This window comes from Petaurus breviceps, unplaced genomic scaffold (assembly GCF_028583685.1).
Source record: "Petaurus breviceps papuanus isolate PSGF00001 unplaced genomic scaffold, PetGlider_PUasm1.0 140, whole genome shotgun sequence".
NCBI lineage: Eukaryota > Metazoa > Chordata > Mammalia > Diprotodontia > Petauridae > Petaurus > Petaurus breviceps.
In genome coordinates, this window is record NW_027185698.1 from 743,583 (window position 1) to 764,265 (window position 20,683).

At 36.7% G+C, this 20,683-nt stretch overlaps 1 protein-coding gene across 3 annotated transcripts in view; it reads left to right on the top strand.

The window, feature by feature from the left end:
- The first annotated feature begins 364 nt into the window (after positions 1-364).
- RFC1 (replication factor C subunit 1) overlaps positions 365-20,683 on the top strand; it is a 103,425-nt gene continuing 83,106 nt past the window's right edge. Inside the window, exons 1-4 of one of the 3 annotated variants that reach the window (XM_069068391.1) lie at positions 365-620; positions 13,224-13,352; positions 15,050-15,125; positions 16,937-17,059. In XM_069068391.1, coding sequence (XP_068924492.1) covers positions 618-620; positions 13,224-13,352; positions 15,050-15,125; positions 16,937-17,059 — 331 coding nt within the window. In that variant the 5' untranslated portion in view covers positions 365-617. Of the gene's footprint in view, positions 621-13,223; positions 13,353-15,049; positions 15,126-16,930; positions 17,060-20,683 lie in introns of those variants that run through there. The other 2 variants (XM_069068394.1, XM_069068398.1) reach the window with 2 other exon arrangements.

The following is a 20,683-nucleotide window of genomic DNA, read 5'->3' on the forward strand; positions in this document are numbered from 1 at the left end:
TGAGGCTGGAGTCAAGACTCACCCCGCAACCTCATTGGTCCTCTTTGAAAAGGAAGGCAGAGCCAGACCAGCCAAAGCCCTACCTTCCCAGGAGCCTGCCCCGCGATCATCTCCGCGGATTCTTTCTACAGCTTGTTTGCCCTGGCACGCCTTCTCCTCCTTTAGATTCTGAGCTCCCTAAAGGCAAGGACTGTCTGCTGCTTTCCTTCCTATCCCCAGAGCTTAGGGCAGGGCCTGGCATACAGTAAGCGCTTAATAAATGTCTGTTGCCAGAGATTACTTTCCATGAACACTGTATATAGCTTGTATATTCATGATTAATTGATTTTAATGTAAGATCCCTGAGGGCAGGGTGCAACATTGTTGCCTGTCCCCTCTACCCAGCGCGCTTGCGCGGAGCCTCGACTAGCCCAGAGTTTGAGACCGCCCGGCCAGTCTCGCGACTTCACCGCGGGTGTACGCAGCGCGCTACTACGTCATCACAGGGCGCCTCCGCCCCTACCCCTATTTCGCGGGAGAACTTGTTGGCGCGAATGGAGCCCCAACCCCGTTAAGGGTCTTTACCCGCCGTTGGCCTGCCTGCCCCGTGTCCCCCGTCGCCCGCTCCCCGGACAGCTATGGTGAGCAGTGGTGCTTCCGCCTTCGCGGCCCCCGGCCGGCGGGTGGGCTGAGGGGGTTGGGCGTGTGGGCACCCAGGACGGAGTCAAGGGGAGCCGCAGGAAAGGGGGTGATGTGTGAGGAGGGGAGGCCTGCCAACTTTCCCCCCAGCCCCGCAGAGGGTCCTTATCTAGCCCCCCCTCCCTTGGTCTGCAGAGGAGGCGGGGAGGGGAGCGGAGCGGAATGGAATTTGGGGGCTCCCCTCTGTTCGGGGCGCAGGGCTGTTGTTGTTGGGCGGGAGTTTCGCTCGCCACAAACCGCTGGGGCGGGGAGGAGGTTTTTTTTTTTTTGGTGGGGGGAGAGGAAGGATTGATATTGTCCTTTGGGATCCCAGCTTCTTGGAGGGGGGTGGGTCCCACGCGTTGCTTTTCACACTTTGGCAAAGGTGGAAGCCAGAAACCTCCGTTTAGGAGGTGGCTGGGGACTTGACGTGGGGGCAAATCCTGCCCCCGAGACCCTTTCACTAGGGGACAACCCAGGGCACCTCTCTTCTCTCGGACTCAGCTTCTTCACCTGTAAAATGAGGATGTTAATAGCATCCCCCCCCCCCCCCCCCCGTTTGTTCCGAATAGCTAGCATTTATAGAGCTCCGTCATAATAATGAGCTTTCCTTCCCTCCCCAGTCCCAAGGAGATTCTTTTAATTGTTTAGGAAGGAAGGAAATTAGGATTATGTACTTAGTGCATGTCGGGCACTGTACTAAGAGCTTAGAATGCAAATAGAAGCAGAAAGAATGTCACGTGAGCGCCATTTTACAACAGCCCCTTGGAAAGGAAGGAGATTATGATTTTGTGTTTTACTTTTGTGCCTGGGCTGCTGGGGTGATCGTACAAGAATCAAAGTGCGGACATACATTTTATTGGAAAAGAAAATTAGAAGTGGGTGGAAATTCAATATGGTGTGTTTTGGTTCGAGAAACAGATTTGACAGCTACAGTCCCATCTTCTCATCCAGGTTCAAAGTTGAGAGCTGGTAACAGCTAAAGAGATGATTTTGACCATTTTTAGAGAAGAGAAAAAAGGAAACTGAGGCATAAGAAATTGGTTAAATGTTTGCCCCAGTTGAGACATAGTAAGTAGCAGGACTTGCATTTGAACTCTGGTCTTCTGACCCTAAATCCAGTTTTCCTTCCATTATACCCTCTTTGAAACTTGACATTATGTTTAAAAAAATTAACTCATGAATCTGTATATATCTGTAAATATAGTGTCTATGAAACACTTGCATACTTGGCAAAAGTGGGTTGTTGAAGTACTCAGACAATAGTAGCTTTTAAAACATTTTTGTTTAGAAAGTGAACTTAGAAAACCCCCAAACTAAAATCTGAAGCTGCCAGGTATATTGTTCATTCCATAATTCCACAGCTCATTTTTTAAACATTCAACATTACCTTTCTGAGGTAAAGGAATAATTTTTTTATAAGAAGATTTACTAGAGTGAGAAGTTTTGTCTATTGCAATGCTTGGATTTCTTTTTGAAAAAAAGGATAAAGTTACTATTAAATGATCACTACTTTTTTCTAAAGTAAATTTTATTGATACCTTTTTGTGTCCCTTGCAATTTTTTTACTCAGTACTCAATTTATAGAGTGTTCTAAGGTTTATAGATCCTTTTATATACCCTTTTATTTCAGTAAACATTAGTATTCATTAGATTAAAAATTGATTATTTTGCCTAATCATCTCTATGATTTCCTTGGTTTCAGCGTAGAATTGCAAAAAAACCTTTTTCTTTTCATTTGTCTTTAGTGACACTATCTTTCTGAGGTAAAGGAATAATTTATTTATAAAAAGATTTACTAGAGTGAGAAGTTTTGTCCATTGCAATGCTTGGATTTCTTTTTGAAAAAAGGATAAAGCTACTATTAAATGGTCAGCACTACTTTTTTTCTAAAGTAAATTTAAATTCTAAAGTAAAAATAAAGTCCTGAAAGTGATGATGTTTTTTCAAGAGTGAAGAAAATCAGGTCCTCAGAAGGACATACACCACTTTCATTGTCCAATGTATCTTTCTTCACTCCTTTCAAAGAGCAAAGCACAGTACAGCAAAATTAGCCAGCATTTTGAAAAAAATTGTGGCATCATCTCCAGTGTCCCGCTATCTATAATCTCAAGTCCCTGTCACAGAATGGGAAGGCAGGAGTCTTCTCATAACTTTCTTTGGAGCCCATCCTTTTCACAAATTTGTTAGTCAAAGAACATTTATTACCATGTACTAGGTACTGTGTTAAGTATGGAGATACAAAGAAAGGTAAAAATAATCTCCGCCCTTGAGGTGGTCACATTTTTTAAAAAGGGTTGTTTTTTTTAAAGGGTTTTTTAATCTTTTGCTTTTGCATCTTCTAGATTCTATTACATTTATGTATCACAATTTCTCAGGCATTCCTCAGTTGATTGGCATCTACTTTGTTTCCAGTTTTTTACTAAGATAAAGTAATGCTATAAATATTTTGATATATATGGATGGAGTCTTGGTCTGTGAGCAAGGTGGATTACATTCTAAAGCTTGTTACTCTTTTTATTGTGTATTGCTTTTCTGATTCTGTTTATTTCTCTTTGTATTAGTTTCTACAAGTCTTCTCATGCTTCTCTGTATTGATCATATTCATTATTTCTTACAGTATACCAGTAGTCCATTATATTAATGTAATCGTCACTGTATTTTGAAGTATATTTTCCCAAATGATATACTTTATATTGCATTGTAGAATGTATTATAGAAGATATTTTGAGGGATATTGTAAAATCCAATGATCTTAGCAGTCTGATAGAAAAGGCTAGCATACTGACATAAATTTGGGTTTAGTTTTCTTATTATTGAAGCTGTTTTTTTTTCCTTCTATTTTTTAGATGGGGGAAAGCAGGGCAAGTGGGGTGAAGTGACTTGCCCAAAGTCACAGGGCTAGTGAGTGTAAAGTATCTGTCTGGATTTGAATTCAGGATCTATGCTCTATTCACTGCACCATCTAACTGCCTCAAAGCTCTTTTCTTCTGATGCTTATTCATTTGTTTTCTTATTATTTTTACCTTTATTAAAAACAGGATAATAGCAGATTGGTCTATTAAATATGATTTTTCAGTTGCATATGAATTTAACTCTTTCTATCTTACTCTGGTATTACCAGGGAGTAATTTGTATTAAGCAGTGTATTTTTAAAACTTTTTAAATTTAAAAAAATTTTTTTAAAAAAGCAAAAATTTTTAAAAAAGCAAAAAATTAGGAGAGAAAACCAGCCTTAGAAACAGATTGGATTGTCTCCTATGTTTAATGAGTTGGTTAGAGTATGAAAAAAATGAGAAATAGTTACTTTTTAAAAGTCAGAACATCTATTTTGTAAAATACATATTAAGTTTTAATTGTTGCTAGAAATTTGAATAGTGCACAGTATTGAATTAATCAAACATGAGTCCTCAGAAACAGCTTTTTAAAAATAAATGAAATAGTATAAATTTAAATGTGATTTCAATGCATGAAATTTTAGTGTAATTCAGTCTAATTGCAATATGGAATGGGTTTTTTATTTTTTTGCTTTTTGGAGGGCAATTGGGATTAAGCAACTTGCCCAAGGTCACATGGCTAGTAAGTGCTAAGTGTCTGAGGCTAGATTTGAACTCACATAGTCCAGGTCTGGTGCTCTATTCACTGTGCCACCTAGCCGCTTGGGAACAGTTTTTTATTTGCTGTTTTTATCAGATGTCTTATAGTAGGCTTTGAAATGACCAGAAATTATCTTACTATCACACTTTGTCCAGTTGCATAATTTCATAATGATATTTTAGGCACAGCTTTTCAGTTTCTTTGGTTTTAAGATAAAAGTTTATCATATTTCAGTGTCTTGCTTGAGCTTTTACTTATCCTTGTTTCTTGATTTTGTTGGCTACTTAAAAAATGAATGAGATATGTGATTGGTGCTTTTAAAATAGAATCACAAAGTATAGCACGTTAGACAGTGCTCCTAAGCTTCTTTTGCATGAAAATGTTTTAAATATAAATGAACACGACCATATAATTTACTTACATGTCTCTTGCTTTGATAGTCAAATATAACTTTAAAGCCTGCCAGTAGTGGAAAAAGAATTACCAGACAGCAGCCTTATTGTTTGCAGACCTATATGTTGGGCAGAACCCCTGTTTATATATTTGTATATATAAACTAAAAGCCTTTATTGAAGGATGTAGAAAAAAAGAGATCCTACAGTTTTGAAGGACTCATTTTACACTTAAGGAAAGAGACTCAGAGGTAGTGACTTGCTGAAGATCACCAGGGTAGGGGGGTGTAGAGCTTGAATTGGAATACATTCTCTTTTTCTGGCCTGATCATTGTTCTTTTACTTAGGGTCTCCAACATATAGGAGAAGATATCTGCATGGCAGTTTGTGCAGTTCTAGCTCAAGAGAAAAACTGGGCTTGAGAGATAAATTTAAATCATCTTCATAATCATGGCAACTGAATAAAACCTGATGAGAGCTTCAAATCAGTGTTCTTAATAAGAGCAGAGGTTCCTGTGCAGAGCCCTAGGATATAGGGGAAGAGGTGAATGATGATTCAGCAAAAGAGGCATGGAAAGAAATTGAGACAAGTAGGAGAACCAGGAGAGAGATGTGATTTTGAAGCTGAGGTAAGAGATAACGGAAAGCCATATCAAAAGCTATAAGAAAGGTCAAGGAGAACTGAGAAGAGGCTATAGGTAGCTGTGAAAGAGCAGTTTGAGTTGACAGATAGGATTTAAGGCCAGATTGCAAGGAAATGAGTGATGTGGAAGTGGAGACATGGAATGAGAAGATTCTAGGAGTTTGACTGGGAAAGAGAAATGTAAAATGTGGGTTTTTAAAGAATGGGATAGCTTGGATGTTTGTGGGTAGCAGAGGGAAAGCTTCTGAAGGACATGCAAGGGAATAGAATTGAGGGCACAAGTTGATGTTAGCAAGAATAGCTGTTTCATCCCCAGAGAGGTATAAAAAAAAGAGAGGATGGGTAAAAAAGGGTTTTGAGGTATGAAATCATGGAGAAGAATTTTAAAGATACCTACTTAGAAGGCGACGGAGTGGAAGAGGCCTTGGGAACTTGCACAGGGCAGATATTTTGAATAGCTGCTAAGGGGAGTAAGATAGACTCGAAGAATAAAAGCCATAAATTGAGAAAAAACTTTAAGAAAATCAATCATTGAACTCTAGCATGAGTGTAATAACATAATTTGGCACATAACTGCATAAATTGCGTTTTGGGCTGCCTAGAAGAGTTTTTCTTGGCTTTTTTTTTTTGAGATTGTCATATTACAAGAAGGAATTGTACAAGGATCCTTTCTTAAGTATGTTCAGGGGGATCTTAACTTTTATTTTTGGCTTTTTAGAGGGGGAAGGCAGGGCAGTTGGGATTCACGGGGTCACACGGCTAGTAAGTATGTCAGGTGTCTGAGGCTGGATTTCAACTCAGGTCCTTCTGACTCCAGGGCCAGTGCTTTATTCACTGCGCCACCTAACCACTCCCAGGATCTTAAATTTCAAACTTTCTCATAGAGGGTGTATTGTGAAGTCTAACTTGTTTTAAATGAAATAGTCTATTGTATTTTTAAAAGTGGTGTGGACAATTTGGAACTATGCCCAGAAGACCACAAAAGTGTACATGGTCTTTGATCCAGCAATATACTATTAGGTTCTGTACCCCAAAGAGGTTAGGTTAAAAAAAGGGTCAAGGACAGAAATATTTATAGCAGCTCTTTTTGTGATGGCAAAGAATTGGAAATTGAGGGAATATCCATTGACGAGAATGGCTGAACAAGTGGTGTATGATTGTAATGATGTGTGTATGATTGTAATGTAACCTGCAAACTTTCATTGCTCCCAAAGTGGTCTAGTTCCATTTTTTTTCATTTTTCAAATGCTTTATTAACTTCTGATTTACATCATTCATTTCTGCCAGATTTTGAGTTACAAATTTTCTCCCCATTTTTCCCCTACCCACCACCCCAAAATAGCAGTCTCACAGGATATCCCCTCCTACAATCTGCTCTCTCCCATATCTTCTCCCATACCCCCTTCGACTTTTCCAGTAGGTCATGGTGGATCTCTATGCCCCAATGCCTGTATATCTTATTTCCCAATTACATGTAAAATAGTATTAATAATAGTATATATATATATTTAAACATTTGATTTTAAAACTTTGAATTCCAGATTCATTCCCTTCCTCCCTTGTCCCCTACCTTTACTGGGAAGATAAAACAGTTCAGTATAGGTTGTACATGTGTGGCTAATGCAAAGCAATAACATAGTAGATATATTGTAAAAGACTGACTATATTTCCCTCCCTCCTATCCCACCTCCCATTTTTCTATTCTCTATTTTATTCTATTCTCTACTTTGATCCTGTGCCTTTTCAAAAATGGGTGCTTCCAACTTCCTGCCCCTCAAGCCTGCCCTCCCTTCCATCATCCCCTTCCCCCCTACTCTTCTGTAGGGTGAGATACCCTGTTTAGTGTGTGTTTCATTCCCTCCTCAAGCCAAATTCAATGGGAATAAGGTTGACCCCCTTCCCTTTTGCCTTTCTATTCTTCCCCTTCATTGTAACCATTTTCCCTTGCCTCTTCTTTATGAGATAAAGTTTGCCCCATTCTGTCTCTCCCCACCTCCTCTCATTATATTCCTCTCTCACCTCTTAATTTCACCTTTTAAGTATCATCCCTTCCTGTTAAATTGGTCCTGTGCCCTCTATCTATGTATAACATATATACACACATTCACATGTGTATTCATATGCCCATATACACTCATATATAGACATATATATATTTCTGTTCCCTTCAACTATTTTCATACTGAGAAGAGTTTCATAAGTTACAATGATTGTTTTTCCATGTAGAAATGTTAATAGTTCAACTTTGATAAATTCCTTATAATTTCTTTTCCCTGTTTACCTTCTCATGCTTCTCTTGCTTCTTGTATCTAAATATCAAATTTTCTATTCAACTCTGGTTTTTTCAGCAAGAATGCTTGAAAGTCCTCTATTCCACTGAATGACCATATTTTCCACTGAAACATGATACTCAGTTTTGCTGTGTAGGTGACTCTTGGTTTTAATCCCAGCTCCTTTGACCTCTGGAATATCATATTCCAAGCCCATCTATCCCTCAGTGTAGAAGCTGCCAGATCCTGGGTTATCCTGATTGTGTTTCCATAATATTCAAATGGTTTCTTCCTGGCTGCTTGTAATATTCCCTCCTTAATCTGGGAATTCCGGAAGCTGGCTGTAATATTCCTAGAAGTTTTTCTTTTTTGGGATCTTTTTCAGGAGGTGATCGGTGGATTCTTTCAACCTCTATTTTGCCCTCTGGTTCTAAAACATAAGGTCAGTTTTCTTTGAGAACTTCCTGGAGCATAATTTCTAGGTTCTTATTTTGATCATGGCTTTGAGGTAGTCCAATAATTTTAAAATTATCTTTCCTGGATCTATTTTCCAGGTCAGTGGTTTTTCCCATGAGATATTTCACATTGCCTTCTATTCTTTCATTTGTTTGTATCTGTTTAACAGCATCTTGATTCCTCATAAAGTCATTAGCTTCCATTTGCTCCATTCTAATTCTGAAGCAATGATTCTCCTCAGTGAGCTTTTGAGATTCTTTTTCCATCTGGCAAATTTGGCTTTTTAAGGCATTCTTCTCCTCATTGCCTTTTTGAGTCTCTTTTGCCATTTTAGTCAGTCTGTTTTATAAGGTGTGATTTTCCTCAGTCAGACTGTTGACTCTCATTTCGTAATTTTCTTGCATCATTCTCATTTCTCTTCCCAGTTTTTCCTCCACTTCTCTTATCTAATTCTTAAGGTCCTCTATGGCCTGTAACCAGCTTGTATTTTCCTTAGAAGCTTTTGGTGCAGGAGTTCTGACTTCACTGTCTTCCTTCTGTTCCCTGCTTTGCTCCTTTTTGTCCCCAAAATAGTAGTCTAATGTTGGAATCTTCTGTCTGCTTTGTTTCCTTTGCCTGGTCATGTCGCCCCTCAGTCACTTGACCCTTGGGCTTTTTGCCACAGTAGGACTTTGCCACCAGACAGGGGAGCTTTCGTCCCAAACGCTGGGGTTTTCTCAGCTGCTGGAGGTATTAGATGGGTGCCTTCCCTGAGGTCTACACACGGTCTGGCAAGCTGGACACATACCCCAGGACCTCCACCCTAGACTGCAATCCAGATCCAAGCAGGTTAAAGCGACAGCGATTACCCCTCAGACTGGTCTCTTGGTCCCCCTACACTCTGCAGGCCAGGAGCTGAAGCTGCCACCAGGCGTGGCTGGCTGTGCTGGCGGCTCAGCCATGCACTCCCACTTACTGGGTCCCAGAGTCCAGACTGCACTGACTTCTTATTTTGTCCTTCACATCTATGTTTTGATAAATCTGCAAATGGCCACAGCTGCTGCTGATCTTATTTCTAGCTGGCAGCTGGTCAAACCTGCCCTGGGGCTAAAACCTCTGCCTCAGGAGGGGCTGGGATTGCCTCCCAGAGCACTGCACTGGCCTATTACTGCTGGCCTGCCGGGCTGTCCTCATAGGGAGGCTAGCTTCTCTGTGTCATTTTATGGGTTCTGTAGCTCCAAAGTTTGTTTAGAGTCCCCTTTTACATGGATTGGGGAAGGTGAAAGCCAAAGCTGCAGGGAGGTCCTGTTTCTACTCCACCATCTTTATTCCGCCCTGGTCTAGTTCCATTTCATAGTCTTTTTGCTTCCTGTCTGAACTGATCTCTGTAAAATCTTGACCTGGGTTTGGGTCTGTACAAGAGTAGACTGCTGCTGAGCTTACTGTGACCTTTTCTGGATTTTTCCATCAAGATTAGGTCTGATACATTTTCTTTCCTTTAAAAAAATTATATTGTGTTATTTTTATTTTCAGTTACAAATTCTCTTCCTCCACCTCATTCCCCATCCTTTGATACAGCAAGAAATATACCTATTATATATACAAAGTCAAGCAGAACATATTTCTACATTAGCCATATTTCAAAAAAACAAGAAAAGGAAAAAAATGTTTTTCAACTTGCAGTCTGAGCCCATTGTTCTCCATGAGGAGGTGGATAGTAATTTTTTGTCATAAGTCTTTTGGAGTTGGGGAAATCGTTGTATTTTTTTTTTTTAAGCAATCGGGGTTAAGTAACTTGCTCAAGGTTACACGGCCAGTTATTTCTGGGTGTGGTGCCGAGTGTCTGAGCCCAGGATTCGATCTCCAGGTCATCTTGACACTGGAGCAGGTGCTCTTACTTGCTGTGCTACCTGGCTGCCCCTGGGAATCATTGTATTGATCAAAATTACTAAGTACATTTTCTAGATTTGTTTGGATGAGTTTGTGGATAGCAGTTCACTATACTGCTTCATACCACTGAACCATTTTGTCTTCCCACCAAAAAGAAAATTCTTAAAATAAAAATAGGTAATCAGATAAAAAAATGCTTTAGTTGTGTATTTTTGTGATAGTCTTTTAAATTACAAACAGTGAATTTCTGTTTTTGCATCCAGAGTACGTCAAGTTATCAAGGGTCAGTAACCTCAGGAGCCACATTTTGAGAGAGCAGTGAATAAATGATAATAGAGACCATGGTGAAGGTTGTGAAGGGACCTAGTTTGAGAGAAGAGCATCATGGACCCTAAAATCTTAAGTGGCTTGTGAATTGCCAGTTAGCTATCTCTTTATAAAATTTATTTATTTTAATATGATCCTTAATAATCTGTTATCTGGTCTCTTGAAATAAACCAGTCCTCATGAACCTTTTTTTTTTTAACCTCATCAGAGTTCACCTTATTGTGCTTACACAAATACCTGTTGAATTAATATATTTCCCCTCCCCCCCAAAAAAAAACAGAAAGGTGTGTTTTATACTTTTTTTTGTGCTTTTTGGAGGGGGAAGGCAGGGCAGTTGGGTTTAAGTTACTTGCCCAAGGTCACATGGCTAGTAAGTGTTAAGTGTCTGAGGCTGGATTTCAACTCAGGTCCTCCTGACTCCAGGGCCAGTGCTCTATTCACTATACCACCTAACTGCCCTGTTTTTTACATTCTTAATGATTTCATCATATTGCTATCATCAGGAATTATGTATTGGGTATTTGTTGGGAGAATGACTGTTTACCTACTTGTTCAGACTTGTTCCCCTGTATTTTTGTTAACTTACTTTCTTAGAAGCCATGTAAATGGAATAGAAATGTTTATTACATAGAATATGGATTCTTGTCATAGCCTGTAAGTTGACTTTTCTCTTTCATATGTTTATACCCAAAATGTCTGCCCAGTCGAGCAGTAGCTCTAAACGGGTGTGGGTAGATTATCTTCCTTAGGGAGGAAAAATTATAAAAAAAAAACAAAAAAAGTAAGACTTGATTTATGTTGAGCTCAATAACTTATTCAGCTCTTACTGTCACTAGCAGAATGTAGGTGTCATTGGCAGAACCTTAGGGCTATGTAGGGGCTAAAAGAAAAATCACAAAGAATAAGAAAAGCAGTAGGAGAGTCAGAATAAGGGGAAGAGAGAAAAAAGAAGGAAGAATAAATAGAAGATGACGACAAGTCAGTGATGGGGTAGTCACAGCATGACACTGAGAGGACTTTTCTTTGAATCAAACTTCACTTTTTTGCTTTAATTCTATCTGGTTTTACACTTCTAATTATTTGTTTTTTAAGGTAGATTAAACGATATGCTGCTTTTAAAAAAAATCCAAACCCAGAAACCTAATAGCCTTCTACTGAATTTTGACAGTTTTGTGACCTTTTATTTTGGTGATTGTTTTGTGGTTTATTACATACTAGCAACTTTACAGTCTTGCTTGGTGAAGTGAAACTGAAGTAAAAGTCTCATTTCCTTCACAGCCACTGGAACAAATAGTTGGTCACCTTAAAATTAGTCTTGTGCAAGATGTAGTCCAGATTGTTTCTTAATTTATCCATCATTTTTACTATGTGACTTAAATATCACAGTCCCACAGCTGACTTACCCATATGACTGGTCAGCAGCGTACTTCAGAGTTAATTAGGTTAACTTTTCTACTTAAGTGTCTTGGGTGACTTAGTAATAAGTACACTATCAGGGAAGCCTTTAAATACATGTATCAGTATAATTTACTTACCTGCTTCATTCAGTCATCCTTTGTGTCAAGGGATTGTTTACCTGCTTAGCTTCGCTTCAGAAGTTGTGTTTAGACCTATTGAGCTTTTGGGTTTTGGAAGAAAGTAGATTAGAAATTACTTCTAGAAGAAAATGGCTTATGACACATGAACTAGAGATTTTAATAAGGAAGCTGTAATATAAAATGGAGGTAATAAAGAAATTAGGAAACTAAAATTCCAAAGGATAGAAAAGACAAAACAATTTGTTGGGGAGAAGCAGGAATATATTTATTTTAAATTGTAATTTGAGTTAATTTCAGTTGATTCCCTTCAGTAGTTTGTTAGCTTCTTGAAACCAGTGACTGTTTTATCTGCATTTTGTATTTCTCAGATACCTGAGGTCATAGTTCTAAAATTCTAAGGAGGAGGTCAGAAGCCAGAGACGTTAAGTGACTTTTCCAACGTAGTTGCAGAGCCAGTACTTGAACCAGGTTACTTTGATATTGTATTCTTTGAACTGCCTAATAGAGCTTTATACACTCAATGTGCTTTATTATTTTTGTTGCTGTACATTTCAATTCAAAGTAGGTCATAGAATTAGATGGGAATTCAGTTTTAATTAAGAATTATGCATTGATAATGCAATGCTTTAATTGGTAAGTGGTAAGGGGGGTGAGCTAAGGTGGTGCAGTAGATGGAGCACTGACCCTGGAGTTAGGAGCACCTGAATTCAAATGAGACTTCAGACACTTGACACTTGCTATCTGTGTGACCCTGGGCGAGTCAGTTATAACTCCAATTGCCTCGCAAAGAAACAAATAGCAACAAGAAGTAAAGGAAATTTTCCTTTCAGATTTTGGAAGGTAATTTATAGGAAAATATTTTCAAGACTTTTGATTGACAGTGCTCTAGATGTTTGCTATTAAGAGTTCCAGCTCTTAAATTAGATTACATTTTCCTTTAAGGAAGGGTTAATGTTTTTTGATTGTTTGGTTTTCTCATAGATGATTTTGCACAAAATATAGTTGCTCAACATATACATCTTGGATTAGTTATATCATAATTATGCTATGACTAGCGAGCATTTTATTTAGCTAATTTTTTCAAGAGGGGGGAAGGCAAGACAATTGGGGTTAAGGGACTTGCCTAAGGTTACACAGCTAGTTAAGTGTCAAGTGTCTGAGGCCGGGTTTGAACTCAGGTACTGCTGACTCCAGGGCCGGTGCTCTATTCACTGTGCCACCTAGCTGCCCCTATTTAGCTATTTTTGCTAAATCCTGAGAATTAGCATAAATTTTAACTTATGGGAATAGCATTTGTCTTAGATTTTTTACTGATCAATTTTCACAAAAAGAATCTATGTAGTTATATAGCAACATATTGGCTATATGGGAGTAAACACCACTTAAATATGTATTTTTGTTGTATTTAAGATGGGCATTTTGTGCACTTAAAGTTTGAGAGAATTATTTCACAAATGTCTTTTTAAAATTTTAGGATATCCGTAAATTCTTTGGGGTTGTTCCAAGTGGAAAGAAGCTTGTTAATGAGACAGTAAAAAGAAATGAGAATACAAAGACTGTTGAAGGAACATCAAAAGCGAAAAAAGGAACAAAGGAAATAAAGGTCAGTTTTCCAAATAATGTTTTAAATTGATGTGTAAAGACAGATGCTAAACTAACTTAATACTCACTAATAATAATAGCTAACATTTATATACTGCTTATTATGTGGCAGGCACTGCATTAAGCACTTTACAATTATGATCTCATTTTATCCTTACAGCATCCCTTTTAGGTGCTTTTATTATCTCCATTTTACAGATGAGGAAACTGAGACAAACAGAAGTTATGTGACTTGCCCAGCATCACACAGCTAGTTGTTTGATTATGGATTTGAGCTCAGGTCTTTCTGACTACAGGTCCAGCTGCATCCACTGTGCCACCTAGACCATTTATAATATTGACTTTAGGTTCAAGAAAAGGCAGATTATTCTTTAATACTTTTAATTAAAGCAGCCTACCATATTTCAAATTGCTGTGAGCTTTGTTTTTTTTTCCCAAACAAAAAGTAATTAATGAATTTTCCCCAGGTAAATCTACTTATCAAAATAAAAACCATACTGAAAAAATTCAAACCCTCATAATAGTTGAGTAAAAAATTATTGCAGATAATTGTTTCTGAAACAAATAAATGACTATGTACTTGAACTTAATCAAGATAGCATTGATGTCCATATTTACTTTGAATTTTGTTATTTATTTTTCTTGTTGAAATTAGTTTATTCTATTATTTATTATAATTCTATAACTTATTCAATTAAAACAAATTGCCTTTCATTTTGTATGTTTCCCTAAAATTTTTTGTTCTTTATATTTTTCATTCTTTATAGCTGGTATGCTTTTGTTTATGACTTGCTGATGTTTAAATGTATCATTTTTAGCTCTTAAGAGTATTGATCAGTTCAGCTAGAATCAGCTTTGGGCATTTTCTCTGGTTCTTCCTGTATGCCTGGAATAGTCTCCCTTATTATTTTTGCCTTCTGGCTTGCTTCACATCCCATTTAAACTTCCATCTTCTACAAAAAGCTTTTCCCAACTCCTCTTAATTGTAGTGCCTTCCCTTATTTTCTGTTTATCCTGTATATAGATTATTTGTACATATTTTTTTTCTTGTTGTCTTCCCCTATTAGATCAAGAGCTTCTTGATGGCAGGAATTATCTTTTGCCTCTTTTTGTATGCCTAGTGCTTAGCACAGTGTCTTAAGACAAGGTGTTTAAATAAATGCTCATGATATAGTAATACAGTTTGATTTTAGGTATGTGTTCTCTGACCTAGTAAAAGAGAAGATGAGAGGAGAGAGAAGTCTCATTTTTATCTTTTTCTTGCTATATAGCTGACCATTATATTATTGTTAGGTGAAGTAGTACACTTTTTAGCATTTATGAATTAAAGTGATTGTTGGCTTTCTTTGTCTATTTCTAAACCCAGTCACAATGGTATCTTTAAATATTTAAATGCAATTTGAAAAAATTGGAGTAATTTTATAAAGAAGTTATAGATAATCTTATCCTCAATAAATTAGTCGTGCAAGTAACATTGCCCACTGAGGGCTTATGCTTCCTTAGTTGATGCTTCTGCCCTTACTTTTTTTTTTTTGGTTTCAAAGAAGCACTTGACTTAATCTGTTACTGTTATAAGTTTCCTATTTGTCAATGTTTGAAAAAATAGTTAAACAGTGATATAGCTATTTCTTTTCTGGCTCTCATCTCCCACTTAACCTTTTATAGCTACTAGTTTTGTTAATTGTATGTCACTTTTAGGTGAAAACTTCTTCCAAAGAAGATGATGTAAAACGAAAGAATGCAAACAAGAAAAAGAGAATTATCTATGATTCAGGTAATTATTTTGAGGAGCAAACAAGACTTTTAAAGTAGTTTGCATTCCTTGTCACATACATTTAGTTATACAGGTGATTTTTTTTGCTTCTTCAGAAGTTGTAGCATCTTTGATTTGAAATAAAAGTAACTTAAGTCATGGTTTGCTAATGGAGGCAGTGGAAATCATTGGCATTATCTTAGATGAGATTTTTTTAAAGTAACAACACAACTTGGATTTTTGCTTACATATTTTATAATATGGTAAAATAATAGTAGAATTCATTAATAGTAGTTTTACTATTTACTGTTTACTGCTTTGGGGAAGTGATGAACAATCTAGTGTGAGTAGTTAAAATTCAAGGGCTTTGTGGATATTTGGGACTTTGATAGACATTCAAAAGGCACCATTCAGGCAATAAGTATTTGTGTGAAGTCAATGTGCCTAACATTGATATGTGCTTTGCATATGTGAAAGAATATATAGCAAGATATATCATAAACCAAATGATAATGGTAGGATAAAGAAGAAGGTTTTAATCTAGACAAAACCTGGGAAGACACAGTTATGGGGAAAAGGACTTGAACTAGGATGGTAGCAGTGGTAGAGAATTCTGGTGCAGTAGGGAAAGGATTGGATTTTAAATCAGATTAACTGAAATTTAATTTCATCTCTGCTGCTTATCATCTGTAACCTCATGCATCAGTGTTTTTAATCTATAAAATTAAGGAGCTGGTCTATGTGATTTTTAAGTTCCCTTCCATCTTCAAATCCTATAAAACCTATGCAGTGATCAGGGTAGGGTATGGATTTGTGATAGACTGCTGAGGTAAAATCGAAAGGTCATTGATTAGGATGTCAGAGGTCATCTTTGGCTTTTTACAGTATTTAGCATGGCTGACTGGGACAATAGTTATAGTTAATAATCAAATTAGAGAAGTCATGAAGGAGAAAATGTGATGAATTTTTTTGGTCCAGTTGAATTTGAGTTTGTAGTAGGCATACAATTTGAGTTATCCAGGCACTAGAAATCCTAATCTGAATGACAGGGATGAAGATAAGATATGTCATTTGTACAATAGCTAGAATTTATATCCATTTATACCCATTTATATCCATTACCCCCATTCTGCAGGTGAAGAAACTGAGGCAGACTGAGGTTGTGACTTACCCAGGGTCATTCAACTAATAATTAATTGATGCCAAATGTAAGCTTGTGTCTTTCTAATTTAAGAACCAACATTTTATTCTAATAAAGATGATAGTTGAAGCAGTGACAGGTGATAAAGGTGTTCAAGGGAGAGACTGTCTATAGCAAAAAAAAGATGGAGGACAGAGCCCTGGTGAAGGGTGGGGGGAACAGGGAATTGTTTGATCAGAGAAGTAAGAAGAAAGAGGAAACTGAAGTATCACAAGAGCCAAAGAAGTGAATGAAGAAGAAAGGAGTAGTAGTGTCAAATGGTATAGAAATATCAGAGAGTAAGGATTGAGAAAAGGGTATGGGATTTGGTGATCATTGAAGACTAGCAAACGTTTCCATTACAGAAAATACTTTTTAAAAAACCTTTATGCACTAAATACTTTCTTAAAAAACCTGTATATTCAATGATTCAAGATAACTCAAAGGGTTCATGATGAAAAATGCTATCATCTTCTAGAGAAAGAACTGGTAGAGTCTGAATACAGACTGAAATGTACTGTTTTTTCACTTTCTTTTATTTTTGGTTTGAGTTTTCTTCCACAAAATGACTGATATGGAAATATATTTTAAATGATTTCACATATAAAAAAACCTTGTATATTTAATAAATGTACTTTTATTCAAAATGCAGACTCAGAGCCAGAAGAGACAGTACAGGTAAAAAATGCTCAAAACCAATCAGAGAAATTGCCGATGTCTTCTAAACCTCAGAAAATTCCAAGACAGGATCCTGTTATGTATGTTTCAGAAACAGGTAATCATGTTGAAAGTGTTTAATTGTTCATAATGAAATCATTTGTGTTAGATGTTTGAACTTCCTAGTACTGTGTAAATACAACACTTCAAATTTAAGGAGAGATTTTTGAAAAAATACTTTGAGGTAATTCATCACTGCTTTTGTAGGCAAAAGGCACAGGAACTACCTTGCCATTTTAAGTTTTGATAGATACTGAAGCAGTCTTTTTCCAGTGTCTCAGATAGTTATCAAAATTATAAGCACTGATTCCTGGGTGTTTTCTTTCACTGTATAATCAAAGTTGAACTGTTATAGGAACTATTTTACTTAAAAAAATTATTCATTCCTGCATAGAAAAATGATAATTGTAACTTATGAAACTTTTCTCAGTATGAGAATAGTTGAAGGGAACAGAAATGTGTGTGTGTGTGTGTGTGTGTGTATACATACATATATATATATACACACACACGTACATATATATGTCTATATAGGAGGGTATATGGGTGTATATGTGTGTTTGTATATGTGTACAGGTATACATAGATAGAAGGCACAGGACCAATTTGATAGGAAGGGATGATACTTAAAAGGTGAAATTAAGAGGTGAGAGAGGAATATAATGAGAAGAGATGGGGAGAGACATAATGGGGTAAACTATCTCATATAGAAGAGGCAAGGGGAAATGGTTACAATGGAGGGGAAGAATAGGAAGGCAAAAGAGAATGTGTCAACCTTATTCTCATTGAATTTGGCTTAGGGAGGGAATGACATACACACTAAATAGGGTATCTCACCCTACAGGAGAGTAGGGGGGAAGGGAATGAGAGGAGGGATGATGGAAGGGAGGGCAGGCTGCAGGGGAGGGAAGTTGGAAACACCCACTTTTGAAAAGGGACGGGATCAAAGTAGAGAATAGAACAAGTGGGAGGTGGGATAGGGTGGAGGGAAATATGGTCAGTCTTTTACAATATATCCACTATGGAAATGTTTTGCATAGCTACACGTGTACAACCTATATTGAATTGCTTATCTTCCCGGTAAGGGTGGGTGACAAGGGAAGAAGGGAATGAATCTGGAATTCAAAGTTTTAAAATCAAATGTTTAAAAAAAATATACACACATACACACACATACACACACTATTATTAACAGTATTTTACATGTAACTGGGAAATAAGATATACAGGCACTGGGGCATAAAGATTCACCGTGCCTTACTGGAAAGTTGGAGGGGGATTGGGAGAAGATATGGGAGAGAGCAAATTGGAGGAGGGGTTACCTAGTGGGATTGCTATTTTGGTGTGGTGGGTAGGGGAAAAACAGGTTGAAAATTTGCAATTCAAAATCTTGCGGAAATGAATGATGTAAACCAGAAGTTAATAAAGCATTTGATAAAATAAATTATTTGATTTTACATGCATTTTATAATCTCTTCCTCCCATTGCACCTCCCCTCCCATTTGGTTAGCATGTAAAAAAAAGCACCAAAATAAAACTGTCATCATAAATAGTAGTCCAAGTAAAACAAATTTCCACAAAACGTATGCATTTCAAGTTCACCATCTCTGACAAGAGGCAAGTGATGTCTTTCATCTTTGGTTTTCTGGACTTGTTTAGCATTGATTGAATCGAGTAGATTTCTAAAGTCTTAGAAAGTTGCTTAATCGTTATAATGCTGTCATTTTATATTTTTATATTTATAATTCTATTTACCTCATTCTGCCATCAGTTCATAGTGGTTTCCTCAGGTTCCTTTGAATATCCATTTTATCATTTTTTTATGGCACAGTGGTATTCCATTTCATTCATATGTCATAATTAGATACTCCCTTAGTTTCTAGTTTTTGGCTACCATGCAAAGAGCTGCTTTTTGTGTACTATACATACTTTTCCTCTTTCTTTGATCTCTTTGAGATGTTGGCCTGGTAGAGCTATAGCTGGGTAAAAGAGTATGCATGGTTTGTTAACTTTTTGGCATAGTTCCATATTGCTTTTCAGAATGGCTGAGTCAGTTCACAGATAATACCAGCAGGGCATTAATGTACTTGTTTTCCCACAGCCTGTCCTGTGTTTTTTATTTTCCTCTTTTGTCATCTTTGCCACTATGATATATATGAGGTGATGCCTCAGAGTTGCTTATTGATAGCTTGAATTTCTTCCTTTGAAAACTGCTTGTTCATGTAAAATAAACCTTTAATAGAATTTAAATACTGTCTAAAGTTGTGATAAAAAATTTTCCCTAAGGTATTGACGTTAATTGCACATTTTATTTATAGGCACATAGAGTTCTAGAAGAAAGCCAATAAAGAGGAAGAGGGGAACAGAGGAGTGGGGGAGAATTAGAGAGAGTGTGGATACCCTGACAAAAATAATAATTTAAATGTTAAAGTGTTTTTAATCTCACTTAATAGTATTTTACTTTTCCAATTACATGTAAAGATAGTTTTCAGTGTCCACTTTTATAAGATTTTGAGTTCCAAATTTTCTTTCCTCCCTCTCTCCCCCCCTCCTTTATTAGAGAAGCTTGATAAAAATTGTTTCCCTTCTCCTAATTTTAGCTATATTAGATTTGTTTGTCCAAAAACTTTTAAAAATACTAATGTCTGTGAGACAGATGTGCAGTTTTCCCAGAGTTTTTTGTAAATAGTGTGTATTTACCCATAGTAACTGGGATATTTTGCTTTATTGAACAGTATACTACTGTTTTGCTTATATATTATATACATAATTGGTTCCACTAATTTAACCCATCTGTTTTTGGATTAATACTAAATTATTATTATTATTATTTGCTTTTTGGAGGGCAATTGGTGTTAAGTGACTTGCCCAAGGTCACACAGCTAGTTTTTGTGTTAAGTGTCTGAGGCTGGATTTGAACTTAGGTCCTCCTGACTCCAGGGCCAGTGCTCTTATTCACTGCGCCACCTAGCCACCCCTAAATTATTTTGATTACTGTTTTGTATTACAGTTTGAAATTTGGCACTAATAGATCCTCTTCCCATTTTTTTTCATTATTACCCTTAAGGCTATTGATTATTTGATCCTCCACATAAATTTCATTATTATTTTTTTCTAGCTCTGCAAAATATTTATTAGTTTTGTACTGCACTGAATATGTAAATTATTTTGGGTAGTATTGTTATTTTATTGTATTGAGTTGACCTACCCATGCACAATTACTGTTTCTCCAATTATTTAAGTCTTTTTATTTCTGCAAAGAATGTTTTATAGTTGGGTTCATATAGTTCTAGGTGCACCTTGAGTGCTCCTAGAGCACTCCCAGATATTTTATAGCTTTCATGATTATTTTGAATAGACTTTTTTCTTAGCTTTTTCTTCTGAATTTTGTTGACTATATGCCAATGATTTGTGTGGATTTATTGTATATGTTGCAACTTTGCTGAAGTTATTATTTCAGTTAATTTTTTAGTTCATTCTCGCTTTTTCTACATTATCGTATCATCTGTAAAAATGATACTTTTCTTTCATTTTAGTCAATGTTTATTCACTCAATTTCCTTTGTCTTATTCTGTAGGACAGTTTTATAAGAGCTAGCATTTTTTAGGATTATATTAAATAGTAGGGGTGATAATGAGCATCTTTGCTTCTAGCTGTCTTCTCTGGTAAAACTTATAATGTT